The sequence below is a fragment of the Rhea americana genome, unplaced genomic scaffold, assembly GCF_003343005.1.
Source record: "Rhea americana isolate MKP2758 unplaced genomic scaffold, rheAme1 scaffold_4, whole genome shotgun sequence".
Taxonomy (NCBI): Eukaryota; Metazoa; Chordata; class Aves; order Rheiformes; family Rheidae; genus Rhea; species Rhea americana.
Window position 1 is genome coordinate 4238437 of NW_028186534.1, and position 14694 is coordinate 4253130.

At 45.2% G+C, this 14694-nt stretch overlaps 1 protein-coding gene across 7 annotated transcripts in view; it reads left to right on the plus strand.

Annotated features, from left to right (window-relative positions):
- Positions 1-14694, plus strand: part of EYA2 (EYA transcriptional coactivator and phosphatase 2) — a 90892-nt gene that overhangs the window by 20109 nt on the left and 56089 nt on the right. For 6 of the 7 annotated variants that reach the window (XM_085313996.1, XM_085313994.1, XM_085313998.1 and 3 more), the window contains exon 2: positions 13822-13940. In XM_085313996.1, the coding sequence (XP_085170122.1) occupies positions 13832-13940 (109 nt within the window). In that variant the 5' untranslated portion in view covers positions 13822-13831. Of the gene's footprint in view, positions 1-11613; positions 11630-13821; positions 13941-14694 lie in introns of those variants that run through there. The other variant, XM_085314000.1, reaches the window with a different exon arrangement.

Genomic DNA, 14694 nt, shown 5'->3' on the forward strand with positions numbered 1-14694 from the left:
CTGAGAAAGTGTTTCCTAGCCCAGTTTTAGAGAAGTGCTGATACAAGCTGTCCTATAGTGTGAAAGGTTGTGGTTTGGAGTTCTTGAGTAGGAATAAAGAAATTGTCCTTTATTCCACAGTATTTATTTCTAAATTAACACTCAGGATCCATGTCAGAAATGTGAGATGCAGGATTGTAAGATGTCAGAGAAGCCCCAATGCTGAATTGTGATAAGAAGCTAAATTGAATTGTGGCATTTCAATCTCTTGCTTCAGTTTGCAGCCAAACTCGATAAATTCAGTTGTTGGGCTCTTAAAGAAGCTGCATCGCCACAGCAGACACAGGCCAGCTTTGGCAGCGTGTAAAAGCAGCAGCTATCCAGGGGCTGGCGGAGTGGTTATGCTCAATATGAGCTGTGGCAGGAGAAGTGCTAACAGAAGATGCCTGATATCCTGTGCCATTTTGCTCAAGGATGAAYGCTGGCCAATGGTGGTAGAATGAGGGAGAGATAAGAGTTTGTCAAATGTGAATTTAAAGGGAAGATTTTGCCATGCAAAAGTTGGGTGTAGGAAAAAATGTAGTGTGGTCTTGCAGAATGTAGGAATTTATGGCTCTTTCCATTCAGCATTGACAACTGCAGGTGTTGTCTAGTGGCAGAAGGGTTATGAAGTAGTAAGGATCATCAGAAGCAAGTGTTGTGGTGTTTTTGTGAGGTGTGGGGTGGTTGTTCTGTCTTTGGCACTTGCATGGCTTTTTTCCTTGCCCCTTGTGCTGACTCATCTGGGTGCARTCTGTTATCTTCGTGGCTTGGAGCTCAGCATAGCCAGAAGCAGAAAAATGCAGTTATCCTACTTTACAGAGGACAGAAATAGAGGCAAACCAATTAAAGATGAGTTAGTTATGTAAAATACTCAGCAACAGAAAACCTGTGGCAGACAGAACCATATCCAAGTCTCCTTAAGGAGAGTCTTAACCACTGGTCTGTGGCCTCAGATCTGCTGTTTTTTGACCAGTCTGCTTTAGAAAAAAAATCTGAATTAGTTTCATGGGTTTTAGTATTTTTAGATGACTGTTTAATAGTTCAAGGAAATTTCCATAGCACTGTAAAACAGCTTGACAATTTATCTGTGCTCTAACCCTTTTATTCCAATTTTGTTTTACTCCTGTATAAGCAGTAGTTGGGGGGGGGGGAACTCTCTGTTTTTCCTTGTGTTCCCTCAGAGTTACGAAGACTGTTTGCTCTGGGAAGAAGGAAGAGGTGAGCAGCCGTGTTTCCTTTGGGAGCAGAGTCACACTGCTTTCAGATACTCTGTGCTGTTCATTTTTGGTAGCTYCTTGCTGCCAGCGGTGGGGATGAGCAGAGCATCTTTGCGTGCTGCCTGCGAGTGGATAGGTTGCATCTGCATYGTCCTCCAGCACCAAGAGGGAGGAAATTACTTTGGTTTCTTTTTTCTSTGTTGTAGAAGTCATTCCATAAAAGCACCCAAGGGGAACCGCAGCAAATGCGGTGAGCCGAAGTTAACATAAAGTCAGGAAGCTCGTGGGCTGTTGAGCCAGACTGTCAGGTGTTTGGGCTGTGAACAGGGAGGGCCTGTGAGGTCCCATGCAGATGAGAACTTTGCCCTTAAGCTAAGGATGTTACAGACCAAATCTGAGTTTTAAGTCTAAGGCGGTCACCTTGTTGATGGCACATATAAGCCATATTCATCTCAAATAACCAGGAAGCTAAGGTCTGCTTCTCCTTGCAGCTGCATCTTGTAGTTGTACAGTGAGGCTGTCTTCTCAGATCGTTTGAATGAATGTGAGAGAGCTGCCAGTTTGCTGTACCTGCAAGAAATTTTCCTGAGCTGCCTTGCAGTGCTGTAAGAGAAGCTGTTGTCCTGGTGGTTGTTCCAAGTTCCTGCGCTGGTGGTTGGTGCAGTCTCCTGTGGGACTGGGCCGGTGCTCAGGCCCCCTCCGAGGTGGTGGGCTGTATGGCAGAGCTGGGCTTGTGGCTCCTGGGCAAGCACGACGGGAGGCAACTGCTCGTCAGGGAAAGCAAGTGGGCTTTAAGATGCTGGGTTGGTCCCTGAAGTTGGAAACRTTTTCCAGTAAGAGATACTGTAGTTTGCGGTCATCTGAGGTTGTCCTCAGTATTCAGATTTGTCAGTATTGCTTGGAGAATTTTAAGCCATCAGGAAAAAAGTTGGGTCACAGTAACCATGGTAGTTTATGTGCCTACCCACACTACCACCAGATTGGGTTTCCCACTAGGGGTGCTTGTCTGTGCTGTATGAAAACTTCATGGTTATACTGAGGATCAGATCACATAGCCTGACATCTGCTCTCTGCTTTGAATGTCCTTGAGAGCTTTACTACTAGCCAGATTCATGGCACAAAGCTGCTAGGGCACAATTCACTTCTGAATTTTATCCAAATTTTGTCTGCCTGGTCAAGGTGATCACTTGTTTGTGAGTTGGTCCTTATGGGAATTTAAAACTTGGTTGGAATCTGGAGCTTAGATACTGAGTTTAAAAATGAAATTGGTGTCAATTGAAAAACGCTATTAATGCCTGACTGTCTAGCTGACTGGAAAAGCTGGTGGCATCTGTCCAGTTGCAAGCAGAAAGGTGTCCACATCATGAATCATCACATCCTCATACAGAGCAGAGAAAATCAGTGCATAGTCTTTCAGTTCAAGCYAGGGAAGTGATACAATGCAGATGAAAACTTAAATTTCTCTTCTTCATTCTGTCTTTGTCTTAAAAAAAAAAAAAAAAAATAGTTTTCCTATATAAGTAGGTGCTAGATTAAACAGCTTGTGGGCACCTTTGTTTCATTAACAAAACTGTGGTCTCTTAACTCCTACTGCACTGTATGCTGTTTATGGCAGCAATGTCAAACCTTTTCCGTGCATCTGCCAAATTGGAAAGATCCCYATGGTTGGTGCCAGCCCTAGGCACTTGGTGCCAAATTTGGCATGGGTGCTGGTTGTTGGGCTTTTGTAACACTTGCATTACATCATGGGGAGAGGAGGAAACAGGATTTTAAAAATTCCAGTTACTCAAATGTACTAATCACGGGGGGGGGGGGAGAGTGATTTGAGGCCTGTTTAATATCATAAAATGGCACTTTCAGGAAGTGCTTTTCTTTATCAGATGAGACTTTGCAAAGAAAAACAAGGACTTTTGTTTGAATGGTTTTGTGTTGGGCATTTATCATTTGCCTTTTTCACTTCCATTGCTGCCCTGTGACATTTTGGTGGCTGCATGGTGTGATTGCAGCAAAGGGGCTGCACAACTCTTCCAGGTTTGATAATACCCTCTGGTTGTGCCTACTAAAATCCCTTCTGTGTTGAAAATAAACCTGATGCTAACAGCTTTCTGATCTTAGGGCCAGGTTAGCTTTCACTTAGAGCTTGGACCTGCTGTCATGCAGCTTTTGTGAAATCAGAGCTGCACCTGCTTGAGCCCATGAAGTGAACCATGCTGTTCCCAGTTTGCTATTTCCATGCTGCTACTCAACCTAATCCCAAAGATTCACAGAAGTAGTTGAACTTTCAGGGCAAATGATTATTAATGGAATGCATATTAAGGAAATTACTGTGTGAACATTTGTTCTGAGTTCTTCCTCTATTTTTCACACTACTAATCAGCATGAGTGATCCAGCGAAGTAGCAGGCTACCGTTGCTGTCTTAGGTGTCTGTTTTCTCCTTGCCTTCAAGACATGCAACAACTAGATTACATTACTTTGTCTGCTGTTTTTGCATTATAGCTCTTGCTAATGAGGAAAAGTTTGCACGTTTTTATAAACAATTGTCATTGGCCAGCTGGTCTGACTGTGTGTGGCTGGTCCAATTGGTTCAGAGTATCCCTTCTGGAACTTCCAGGAGATACACAACAGAAAGTTACCATTTGTTGTAGTTACTTCATTTCTAAACCAACCTTCACTTCAGAAATAATATTTACCAGCAGAGTAACTGCAACATTTCACACAGGTTCCTGAAGACTTWGAACAGTAGCTTTTTCTTGTGATTTTAAAAGCCTGGTCCTCTGCCACAAAAATGCGCATCTGGGGTGCATAGGTAATTGCCAGTAATGACAGCCCAAACATTTTTCTGTATATAGGCRGATGAAAAACTAGCACTTGCACATATAGACACTTAAATTCCAGTAACCAAAAGTTACAGGTGAGCAGAGCTGCTAGCTCTCAATTTTAAATAAACTTTCACAGCCCTATACTAGGGAATTGGTAGAGATGGTGCACTGTGCATGGCCACCGAGCTAGTGTCAGAGCTGAGTGGGAGTGAAAAACCTTCGACTTCCTGGCTGGGACATGTAGAAAACATTTCCCTCTTCAAATAAATTGTTTTGAAGATGATCCAACTAGAAATTTTCTGTTGACCACAGAATGGTCTGAATTTTTTGTCGGATGTCTCCATAAACCATAGTGCCAAAGAGCAGTTTTATTTGGAAGTCTCATGGGTTTATCTCCATCATTCCCATTTTGCAGACAAGGAGAACAAGGCAGGGAATTGCAGATTGGCTTTCCCCAGCAAGAACACACAGGCCTCCTGATGTCTGTAATTGGATGTGCCGTCCTGATTCGTGGAAGTCCTTTCCACTGGGGCCGTGGYGAGCGTTGAGGGCAGGGGGGAGTCCATCCTCTATCAGACTCTTGCAATGCAGGAGCAGGATCTGCATCCCAGTGTTCCCACAGATATGCTCAATCAGCAATTACTCAGTAACCGCAAGTCCTGATTTAGTGATGCTTATGAAGACCACAGTAAGGAAACCCCAGAAAGAAAGAAAATTCACCTCTTCCCTCTGCCTGAAAGCTCCAAACCAAAAATCTATTGGGCAAAGAGAAGCAGTTGAGAAGGCAGCTTTGGGGGGGGGGGTGTTGGAGCTTTTGTTCTCCTTCATGTATAATAATGGGGTACCACAAAGGATCTCTTAATATAAGGAGCTGAGGGATGGCTGGGAGGTTGTATGAATTTCAAACTTCAAGATCAATCCAAAAGGGTGCAGGTTTCAGGCATGTTATTAAACTATATTGTACTTCTAGTTTCTTAAAGTGCCTTTCCAAAAAGAAAGAGCATACCCTGAGAGGCAGCTCTCGTGCCTCCCCTCCTTTTTGGCTATCTCTAGTCATTATTCATCTTCAATGCTATTCATAGTGCAATATTGCAACAAATTTCACTTGATTTCAGAGGACTTTCCAGCCCCTAAAAAGAGCTTAATTGGCAACTGTTACTGTTTCCCAAATTTGCAGAGGCCTTAATGCAGTGCTGAGAAACTTGCCCAATCTGTTAGTGATGGAGTTTGGGAGCAAAACTGGAATTTCAATTCTCAGTTGCCTCCCTCAACAGCTAAACCTGATCTTCCCCAGCTGGAATCAGAGCTGGCTGTATGATGATGTGCACCTTGGTACTCTGTTGGTAGGATGCCTGCCAGTCCTACAGCATGTAGTGCCCAGAGGCATGGGGGTGACTTTGGCTGCCTGTAAAGCCTGTGTTTTCCTCAACAGGCCATGGTGAGTCTGGGCTGTTGGAGACCTCAGTCTGTCTTGTTTTCCCAGGACCATTCACATGATGTAGCTGCAAGGACAAATATGATATGTGGGCCAGTCYGTGTTTGGCTCATGCCAGGGTTAGCACAGGGCCATGTCACCTTCCACCTGTCCTTAAGCTGCTCAAAGTTGTCCTACTAAAGCATTCTCTTGTGGACAGTGTGGATGCTAGTGCACTCATGGTCCCCAAAGATATTTTCCTAAAACGTCCCACTGTTGCTGCAGTGCTGACCACTAATATGGTCTGGTCGCAGGGGACAAAAGTGAGTGCTTAGCAAATTGGAAGAACTTGACAGAAGCTGCCTTGTGTTACTCCGAGATTAATTTCATCCCTCACAAAATCATGMATTTTTCTGTTATTGCTGTTTATTGAGCAGAGCAGTAGTGGGAGGTCTCCTGGGAGCAGGACCTGGTTGTGTAGGTTGATGTGCAAGTTGTCTGCGTGGGAGCATGCTCTCCTGTGCACAGTGACTGGGGGACTTTTATTAACTGAGTTCTCTCCCAGCTGTTGTAAGCAAGTATTTTCTGGTACATTCCTTTTTCTGTGGAATCTGTATAAATGAGGCATCACTAGTCTTTGACTCAGGACTTCTCCCTTAGGAGCTGGCTGGTATGAGTGTTTACGGGTAACCAGGCACATTAAACCCACAGCAGCGCCAAGCCCTCCGTCTGYGCAGGAAGGCAGCCTCCAGCCCTCCTCTCCCCAGGGTAAAGCAGCCCAGCACTAAACTTCCTAGAAAAAGCTTCCTTTTGGCTTTCGTTGCAACTAATGGCCAAGTTTTATGGAGTTAAACGTTCTTCGTTCTCTTGGTGTTAAGAAGCTGCCCAGCTCCTCTGTTCCCTGACTGCCAGGCAGCAGCTGGAAAAGCCAAGCTGCTGCCGGTGTTCAGGTTGGAAGCAAAGCGAGGGGAAAGGCTCGCGCGCGGCAGCTGCCTTTCCGTGGGTGCGGTGGCTCGGCCGGCAACTGTGTCTGGCGCCCTCGCGACGGCGGCTTCCGCGTCGGGTTCTGTGTTATCAGCTGTTGTTGCCTCATTCCAAATCTCGTGTGTTTTCTTAAAGCACCATTACTGGAATCGTATGATTCTTGTGCTAAAAACTTATTTAAAACTAAAATCACTAAAGAGGCCTGATGTAGTTAAAAAATCCTGTTGATGTCAGAGAAATGTAGAAATTGAGTTTTTATGTGCATGTGTGCACATATACACAGACATGCGCATATATATATATGTACACATACACACATATAGTTTTAATTTCCAAAAGACTGTGGGCTCTGAGCTCAGTTTCTTTACCAGCTCGGTGTGATCCAATGGTACTTGATCGTACGCAGCAAGAGCGCAAGAGTGGTTTTATTCACTTTTTGGCAAATAGTAAGTTCTTTTGCAAGCATTGCTCAATTTAGCAAACAGGTTCAAGAGAAAAAAAAAAGGAAGGCATTTTGAAACATTTAACTTTTTTCATTTTCATTTACTCTAAGTGAAATACTAACATTGAAATTAAAATGCAAAAAAAAAAAAACAAAAAAAACCCCACACATTTCCTGGTTAGGCTGCCAAATTGGACGTCCGTGGTGCAAACCCTGTTATTATCCCCCTCCAATTTTCAAGCTATCTCTCATCCATCAGACCGTGCCCTCCTTGCAAACAGCAGCAGCGAAGGTAGCTTGCCTTGTTTGTTTGTACGGGCGCTCAGTCCTTTTCAAGCATTTATCCCCAGGGTTACCTGGGGCTGAGGAACCTGAAAGTGCTGATGCGTCCTCCAGCCTATCTGTCTTCCATCTCTTCCCAGGTTAATTGCAGGAAGCGCGGGGGCATTGCTCCTGGCCCCACGTCCTYCCCTGTCTTGCTGGGCTTGGGGCAGGGAGCCCCCGGAAGAGGAGCCTTGCTGGGAGGAGGAACCATGTTGACTTTACCCCCAGAAGAGCTTGCTTTGTTTAAATCGACAGSTCTGAGGCAAGAAAAACCCATCTTTATAAATTTTAGAACGTGTATGTGTGTGTATATCACTGAAAAGCAGTCTAGAGTAGCAGGTGATGAAGGCTGGTGAAGCAAGCCAAGGCTCCTGGAAATTCAGAGCTTGCAGAGAAACAAGGCACGCAGCGGCCCTTGCCAGCCTTAGGCGCTCCAAAACTGTAAGGCAGGCTTCCCTCAAAGGAAAAAAAAAATGTGAAATTGGCTCCAAACTCGTATGACAGGGCTTTTCATCTGAGTTTTTTTCCTTTTTACTGTCTGGTCTGTGAGTTAGGGCAAGACAGAAAACTTCCAGTGAAAATAAAATTTTTATCAAAGAGTACCTCATTTAAAAAACTGTGGGGAAGGATTTTAAAGCTGTCAAAATACTCTGGGCATTTTTAAAACAATAGTGGTTTCAGAAGTGTGACAGATGATTTGTTTTGTTATTTTTACAGTTATTTTTCTTGAAATTGTTTAGGAATCAACACATTTAAAAATAAATGTGAAAATCTTAACATAAACCCAAACCAAATTAATTATTTCTATATCACAGGACTCAATTTAGATTTTCATGGCATTAATACGGAAAGAGAAGTTTTTTGGTTACTGAATTAACAGGCGTGTTATTTCATTCGTGTGTCCTTGGGCTCTTATTTGAAGCTTTTTTTTGTGCGGGCCGAGGTGCTTCCCCCCCACACGCGCCCCAACGTTAGAGTTGTAGCCGCCGTTCGCCGCGTCTCGCGTGGGCTCTCCCTGGGCGGCGCGGGCAGAGGAGGGGAGCGCCGTGCCGCGCCGCGGGCTTTCGGGGGGCCGGAGCCGCGCCGGCGCTCGCGAGCTCTCCGCGCCCTCGGTGGGAGCGTCRGAGATGGCGTTAGTGCGTTAGTCCTCGGTGACTGTGACCCCGCGAGGGTTAAAGGCGGAGGTAAGCGCGGGTCGGGCGGCCGGCYGGCCCTGGGGGAGGCCGAGGGCGGTGGAAGGAGGCCGTTTGCGAGGYGACGGATGGGTCCGGGTGGCTACCGCCGCTCTTACTGCACGGCTCCCTCGGCGCGAGGCAGCTCTCGGCCCCGCGGGCCGCTGTGCAGGTGGGTCTCGCCGCCGCCGCCCTGTACGCGGGCGCTGGTGCCCCCCCAGGTTTAGCCTTGCGCTGTTCGGGCCTTTCCAGCGCGCGTGCGTCTGATGTGCTAGCGGACGAGCTGGGACGCGCTAGGGAAGAGCCAGCGGCACGGCGGCCTTCACCTGCTGAGGCGCTTGCGGGTCCTCGATGCCGAAGGAACGGAGAGGAACGGCCGCAGCAGCGCGAGGAGGGCTGAAGGGACCGCGGAAACAGAATTACCTTCCTCTGCTTGAAACGTGTGGATGGAAGTAGCCAAAAATCTTCTGTGTAGCAGGGAAACCCTGGCATCTCACGGTCACGGGGAGTCTCCTAACRGTTGATCCTTTCTGTGGCGAGGAGGAGCAGGGTGGAACAGGCAGGTGGAAATTTGTAAGCAGTCAGTGCTTGGAAAGCTGGTTAAGCTGTTGTGCTTCCCAAGGAGTTAAAACGTTAAAAATCTTAGTTTCTGTTGAAAATWAATGAGATGGAGTCAGTAAGTGCTTTTGAGAATTTTACATGAGATACTGGAGCAGGAGCAAATCTCCTAGTACTTTCCTAGGAGTGAAGGAAAGGTGAACTCTTCAGCACTGGGTTTTTTTTTTTTGTTTGTTTTTTGTTTGAAAAAGGGTGAGAAAGGCATCTCTTTTTTTTGCAAATTACCTTTTAGGAATTCATTTCTGCTGTGGACTAAGTAGAAAATGAGGCTGTCAGCTTGTTTAAGATGAGAACCACTGGAGCTGCAGCTTTCTGCTTAGTGATCTATGCTAGCTTCAGAGGAGAATAAAGATGGAAGTAGTTGATTAAATAATAATAAAAAAAAAACAGATAAAGTCATGGAAGCAAGAAAAAAAAATGCTACTTTTGTAATTAGGCTGAAGTCTCTGTCTCTACTCCTCCCCTTCCCAGCAAAGCTGAAGCTAGAGGACTTGGCTTGTACCAGTCCTGCCTAGGGCTCTGTGTTGGCATGTGCATATGGTTAGGAAGATCTAGTGGTTTGAGCTTGTATTTGGCCTCTAGCCAGATATTAGTACAAATTCTCGAGACGATCCGTGAGACAAGGTTGTTGCAGGGAGAGTAACTTCTAGATTGGCCTCTCCCCTCATGGGCAAACTTTCTGTGACTGTTTTGGTCTGCTGAAGTCTCTTGCCTTTTCCTCTGTGCGATCTGGCAGGCATTTCCCAAGGGCAGGAATCTCTTGTTTCTCATCYGCATCATCCTGTGAGGCTCCTAGCTCGTCAGCTCCTCTGCGGAGGTGCARAACTCATGCTCTTTATTTTCCCATGGCCACGTCAGCTATTTTTCTTTCCCATGTTGCATTTTACTCATGGCATGTCCTTTCTGAACTGGACCATCAGCTTCTGGTGTCTCAAACACATTCCTACAGACCTCTGCTGGACAGATAATCAACTCTTGCTTGCATATATTGCCATTGAAAACTCCATCACTTGGCCACCAAGTTTGCCCCCTGGTACTGCTCACCCTGGTGGTCTTACTCACTGTTCGTACTCTGGAAGTGCTTCTTCCTTTGTGTACTTGTACATATTGAATCCAGAGTACTGTCTTCTCTCTCTGGAAATGTAAGAGATCAGCAAAATACAGAGACAGTCTGTTGCCTCCAGAATAAGGATGGAAGTGCCCRTAGTGTAGAGGTGATGGCTTTAGTGCTTTATGTCTGAGGAGGAGAGGCCTAAGCTTTGTGAAGAGCGCCAAGCACCTTCTGGGCTGTGAGTTGTGCTGGGCAGGGTGATCATGTGGTGGCATCTGCTCACAATACTGAGGCTGGGGTCCTGTTTCACCTTTTCAAAATATTATCCATCACATTGCTCTCTGGTTCTCACCACTGTTAGCACCCAGAGTGCTCAGCAGGTCCCACTTCAGCATTGCACTTGCCCCCATGTTTAAACACTTCACCAAGGAGAGATGGACTTGCTCACTGGTTTGATCTTCAGCTCACGTCTGAGTGTTTTGAGTTGGGGCCTGGAGTCATTGCCTTCAGAAGTCTGTAGTAAAAGAAAATGTGACTTGTAGGTTACCCTGAAACCTCAATCAAAAATTTGAAACCTTAATATGTTTAATTTAGCATTCCTAACTTCAGAATGACTGAAAAGGCTTTTCTTTTTTCCTTCCTAAAGTAAAGAAAAAAGTTTGTATTTGGCAGAGATTTTATAGGCCAGCTTTCAGGGCAAAATATTGATTTTTGTGTAGGGGATTCTAATGGAAAAGCTGAGCACCAAATTCACACAAGGTTATTCTTAATTGCAGAAGCCAAAAGCTCTTCCAGATGTCTGTCAGCCCAACATGCTGGATRCTGCCATTGCTGGTTTTAATAAAAACTCATATTCAGCAAACTTTATTACTGATATACTGTACACTACTCCAGCCAGAAAATGTTTTTACTCTAAAAAGCTAGGAAAGACCTAATACGTTCACTGATTGCACTCCAGCATGTTGTTTACTGTATTAAATGCCATCCAGGTTCCATTATTTCACTAGGGATTTTTTTCTAGGTTGCCATTGTTAAAACTGGAATCCCAGAAACTCCTGGGGAGAAATACATGAGCAAGAAATGTGCATGAACAGATTGGTAAATAGTGCCTGCAAACCAGGCAAAGCCACAAATGCAAACATGTGCATTGTACACAAAGCCAGACAGGCATTTCTGAGGCAAGTTACCTGTTTGTACATGCAACTAATAAATACTCTAAAGTAAAATAGAAGCTAAAAAAAAAAGTGGGAAAAGGGTAGAGGACAAATCCAGGGAAGTGTGACATGACTTTATGAATACAAAAGAGAACAGAACAAAACCAATAGAAAAACCATCAGTCAGAGTAGCTAACGAAATCTCTGAACAATGATGTAATTAGAGTGCATTAATCATTATAAAAGATCATTTCCCTTTAAACATCTGCTCCCCTTCACTTGGCAGCAGTCTGGGCAGTGTCGGGAGTGATGGGCTTTGGATTGTGCTGAAGGGCATGTGTTATCTGAGAAACAATGTTGACCATCCCCTGCCTGACAGGATCTGGGACGGCACTGCTTTTCTCCTGCTCAGGTATAGCATTAAGGAAATGGGGGGGGGGGGGGAGTTGGACATTACTCACAGTGGAAAGGAAACCTGAACCCAGCCTTCTTAACAGTGCAAGGAAAATTTAATTTTGGTGCCAGTGGATTTCAATAAAGTAATTCCTCTAGAAAAGATGCAGCCGGCTCAGCCTGCTGCTCCTTCCCGTGGCAGGGCAGCGGGAGCAGCCAGCGTTGCTGTTGGGGGAGACCTTATTCCTCCTTGCCTGGCCCCAAGAAATTGGCCCCGTCAAATCCTTCCCGGGCCCTTTCTCTGCAGCAGCCTGACTGTGCRGCTGAACAGAACATGGCACCATGGAGGTAGCCACCCGGATGTCCAGAGTCACATAGGTAACATGTAAAAATCTACCTGGTGCCATTGGTCTCAAGACCGGCAGCACTACAGTGTCCGTTACTGGGTTTCCTGGGTAAAGTTCTGGTGGATTATTTTTTATTTAGGGGTGAGAGTCAGGGGTCCTGGCTTCCTTTTTGGCTATCAGACTGAGTCACTTAGGGAGGAATTTTTAAAGTCAGGAACTAAGGTTTGTTTTTTTTACCCACRTACAAATCAGACTCTTCATTGCATTTGCATGCAGTTGGTAGTGTGGGCAGTGACTGTAGGCACAGTTGATGGCCCCTGTGCACCTTCATTTTTACATGTGACTTACTGTGCTGCTGTGTCCGAGTCTGAGGCAGGAGTTGTGCAGCACTCGCTTCTACCCTAGCTTTGTTTTCTTAATGCATTTCTAAAGCACAGCAGTTAAGGAATGTGGATCTCATGAGCACTGCATCCCAAATGCTGTATTTCTACTGTGTTGGTCTGTTGTTGTTGCATCTAATCAGGCAGCGTTTGCTAGTCTTGGGACTTGGGTCCGTGTGGGTGGCAAAATTTCTGTGTGCACGTGGATTTTCARGGGGAGCCCAGATCCCATTTGGAGAAAGGAGGAGGACCAGGGCTGTGAATGTCACACATGATTGTGCCGCTTGCTCGCCCTTTTTGGCATGTCTGCAAATTCCCAGAGGATGACTGGTTTCTCTGCTAGGGCATGGTGTCCTCTCAGCTGTTAGCTGAGGGACAAAGCGAGGTCATGTGTGATGTGGCTKCAGAAAGCCAGGGGAAAAAGTAGCATCTTTAAATCCTTTTCTTTTCATGGTTTGTTGCAGATCTGAACCAAAAGCTGCAAAATACGTGGATGTAGCCTTAGAAAATTCATGCAGGTCTCCATGGCATTGTATGTGTTTAAAAAATAAAAAATTAATGGCAAGTTTAGCTTCAGCTTGTCTTCGGCCGGTGAGTTTTTCATGGTTCAAGTTGTAGTTCGCATCACTGCATAGTGAACGAGGGCAGAACATTCTGWGGATGATGTTGTCCAGGAAATCTGCCTTGCATAAAAACATCGTCATGCCCATCTGTCGTGCGTATCTAATATAACGTAAGATTTCCTTCCAGATTTCAAATAYAGGTATGCAAATCTGCATGCCTAATGCCGTGCTTTGGTTTGGATTGCATGATATATCATTTGTATGCTTTCATTATTGTGTAAGTCATGGGTGCACACTCAAAATTGTGATTTTATTTGGAAATGCAAGTCCTGTAGGACGTAGGTTGTTCGTCTGCGATTTTCAGCTGAATCACATGGGATTATTTATATGAAAAGAACTGTCCTTGATTCACTGCCACCTGATGGTCCAGGATGTTGTAGCTGGGATCAGTTTTCAAAGGGATATCCAGCAGTTATCAGGATTAGCATGGACACCTAAACCTCTCCCATCACCTGTAGCAGCTTTCTTGCTGTCTTGTAAGACAGATAATGCTGTTAACTGCCCTCAACTTCATTTTCAGTCCATAATGCTTTGTTCTGGAGCCTCACTGGACGCTTGTATGCRCATCCTTGCTCTGATGGCATTTAAGAGATAAAGAAATTTAATTTTCTGATGGCAAAATCCCAGAAGAAAAGCAAATCCTTAATCAGATGGGTGTAATCTCCAAGGGAACAAGTATTTCATTTTAATTCCATGTTTCCCTTTGATGAAAACTTTAGAGAATGTTGTTATGTGGAATTTATATGAAGCCTGGGTTTAGGTAATCAGCTTTAATATTTATACTCTTAGGGAAAAAGTTGAATCATTAATAAGTATGCATAATTATTGAATGAATTATATTTTTCCTTTGTTTTCCTTCAGGTATAAGGAAATGCTAGATTTAGTGATATCACCCAGCCTGACTGTAAATAGAGAGTGCCCCGACAGACTGAAGCTCAACCTTTCTAACGTTTATGCCGCAGCTCCAGATGACATAGAAGGTAGGCTGCCTCTTCTGCTTGCTTTTTATTAGCTTTAACATAACGTATATGTACCCGTGTTTCTAACCAAAGGGAGCTGGCCACATGTGAGGCCTCCACTGGTGATTATTAGGTCTCCAAAGCAGTGAGCAGTCTAGATCTTTATTTGCATATTTTTGCAACCGTGCYATATGCAGCTGAATCCATCATGATGTTCAGCAAAGCTGTGAGTAACAGAACTGCAACGTTACGAGTACGTGTGTGGTAKGTGTATACATATACACACATCTGTATGCTCCTCTGGAATAATTGCACATATAAAACATACTTTGTGCAACACTGGCAGTTTGGGTTTGGATGCYGCTAGGGCAGCGGCCCCAAGGGCAGTGTTGTGGTGGCCACAGCTTGGGGACGACGGCAGTGAGTGCCAGCGAGGGAGTGCCACGCCAGGGCAGCCGCCGGTCCCTGTTGCTCGCAGATCCTTGCTGTCCTCCCCAAACAGCCCTCTGATCCACGCTCTGGACTTCTGCATTTGGCTGGTACCAGGGATGAATTCTTCTGGTGGCTCAGGGAGGCGCTGATGGAAATCTATCAGCTCTCCTCCTTCCTTTACCCACTCCGTTGTACTCTTCCAGGGAAGGAAACAGAAGAATGTTAAATCTGTTAAAAAAATTATTGGCAAATGATGCAGCTGAACTAGTTCTTGCTAGCACAATCCCAGCTATTGTTTGCTGCGGTTGGGATCTGTCAGCCTTCCTGTTGGAGGGGAGCGAGC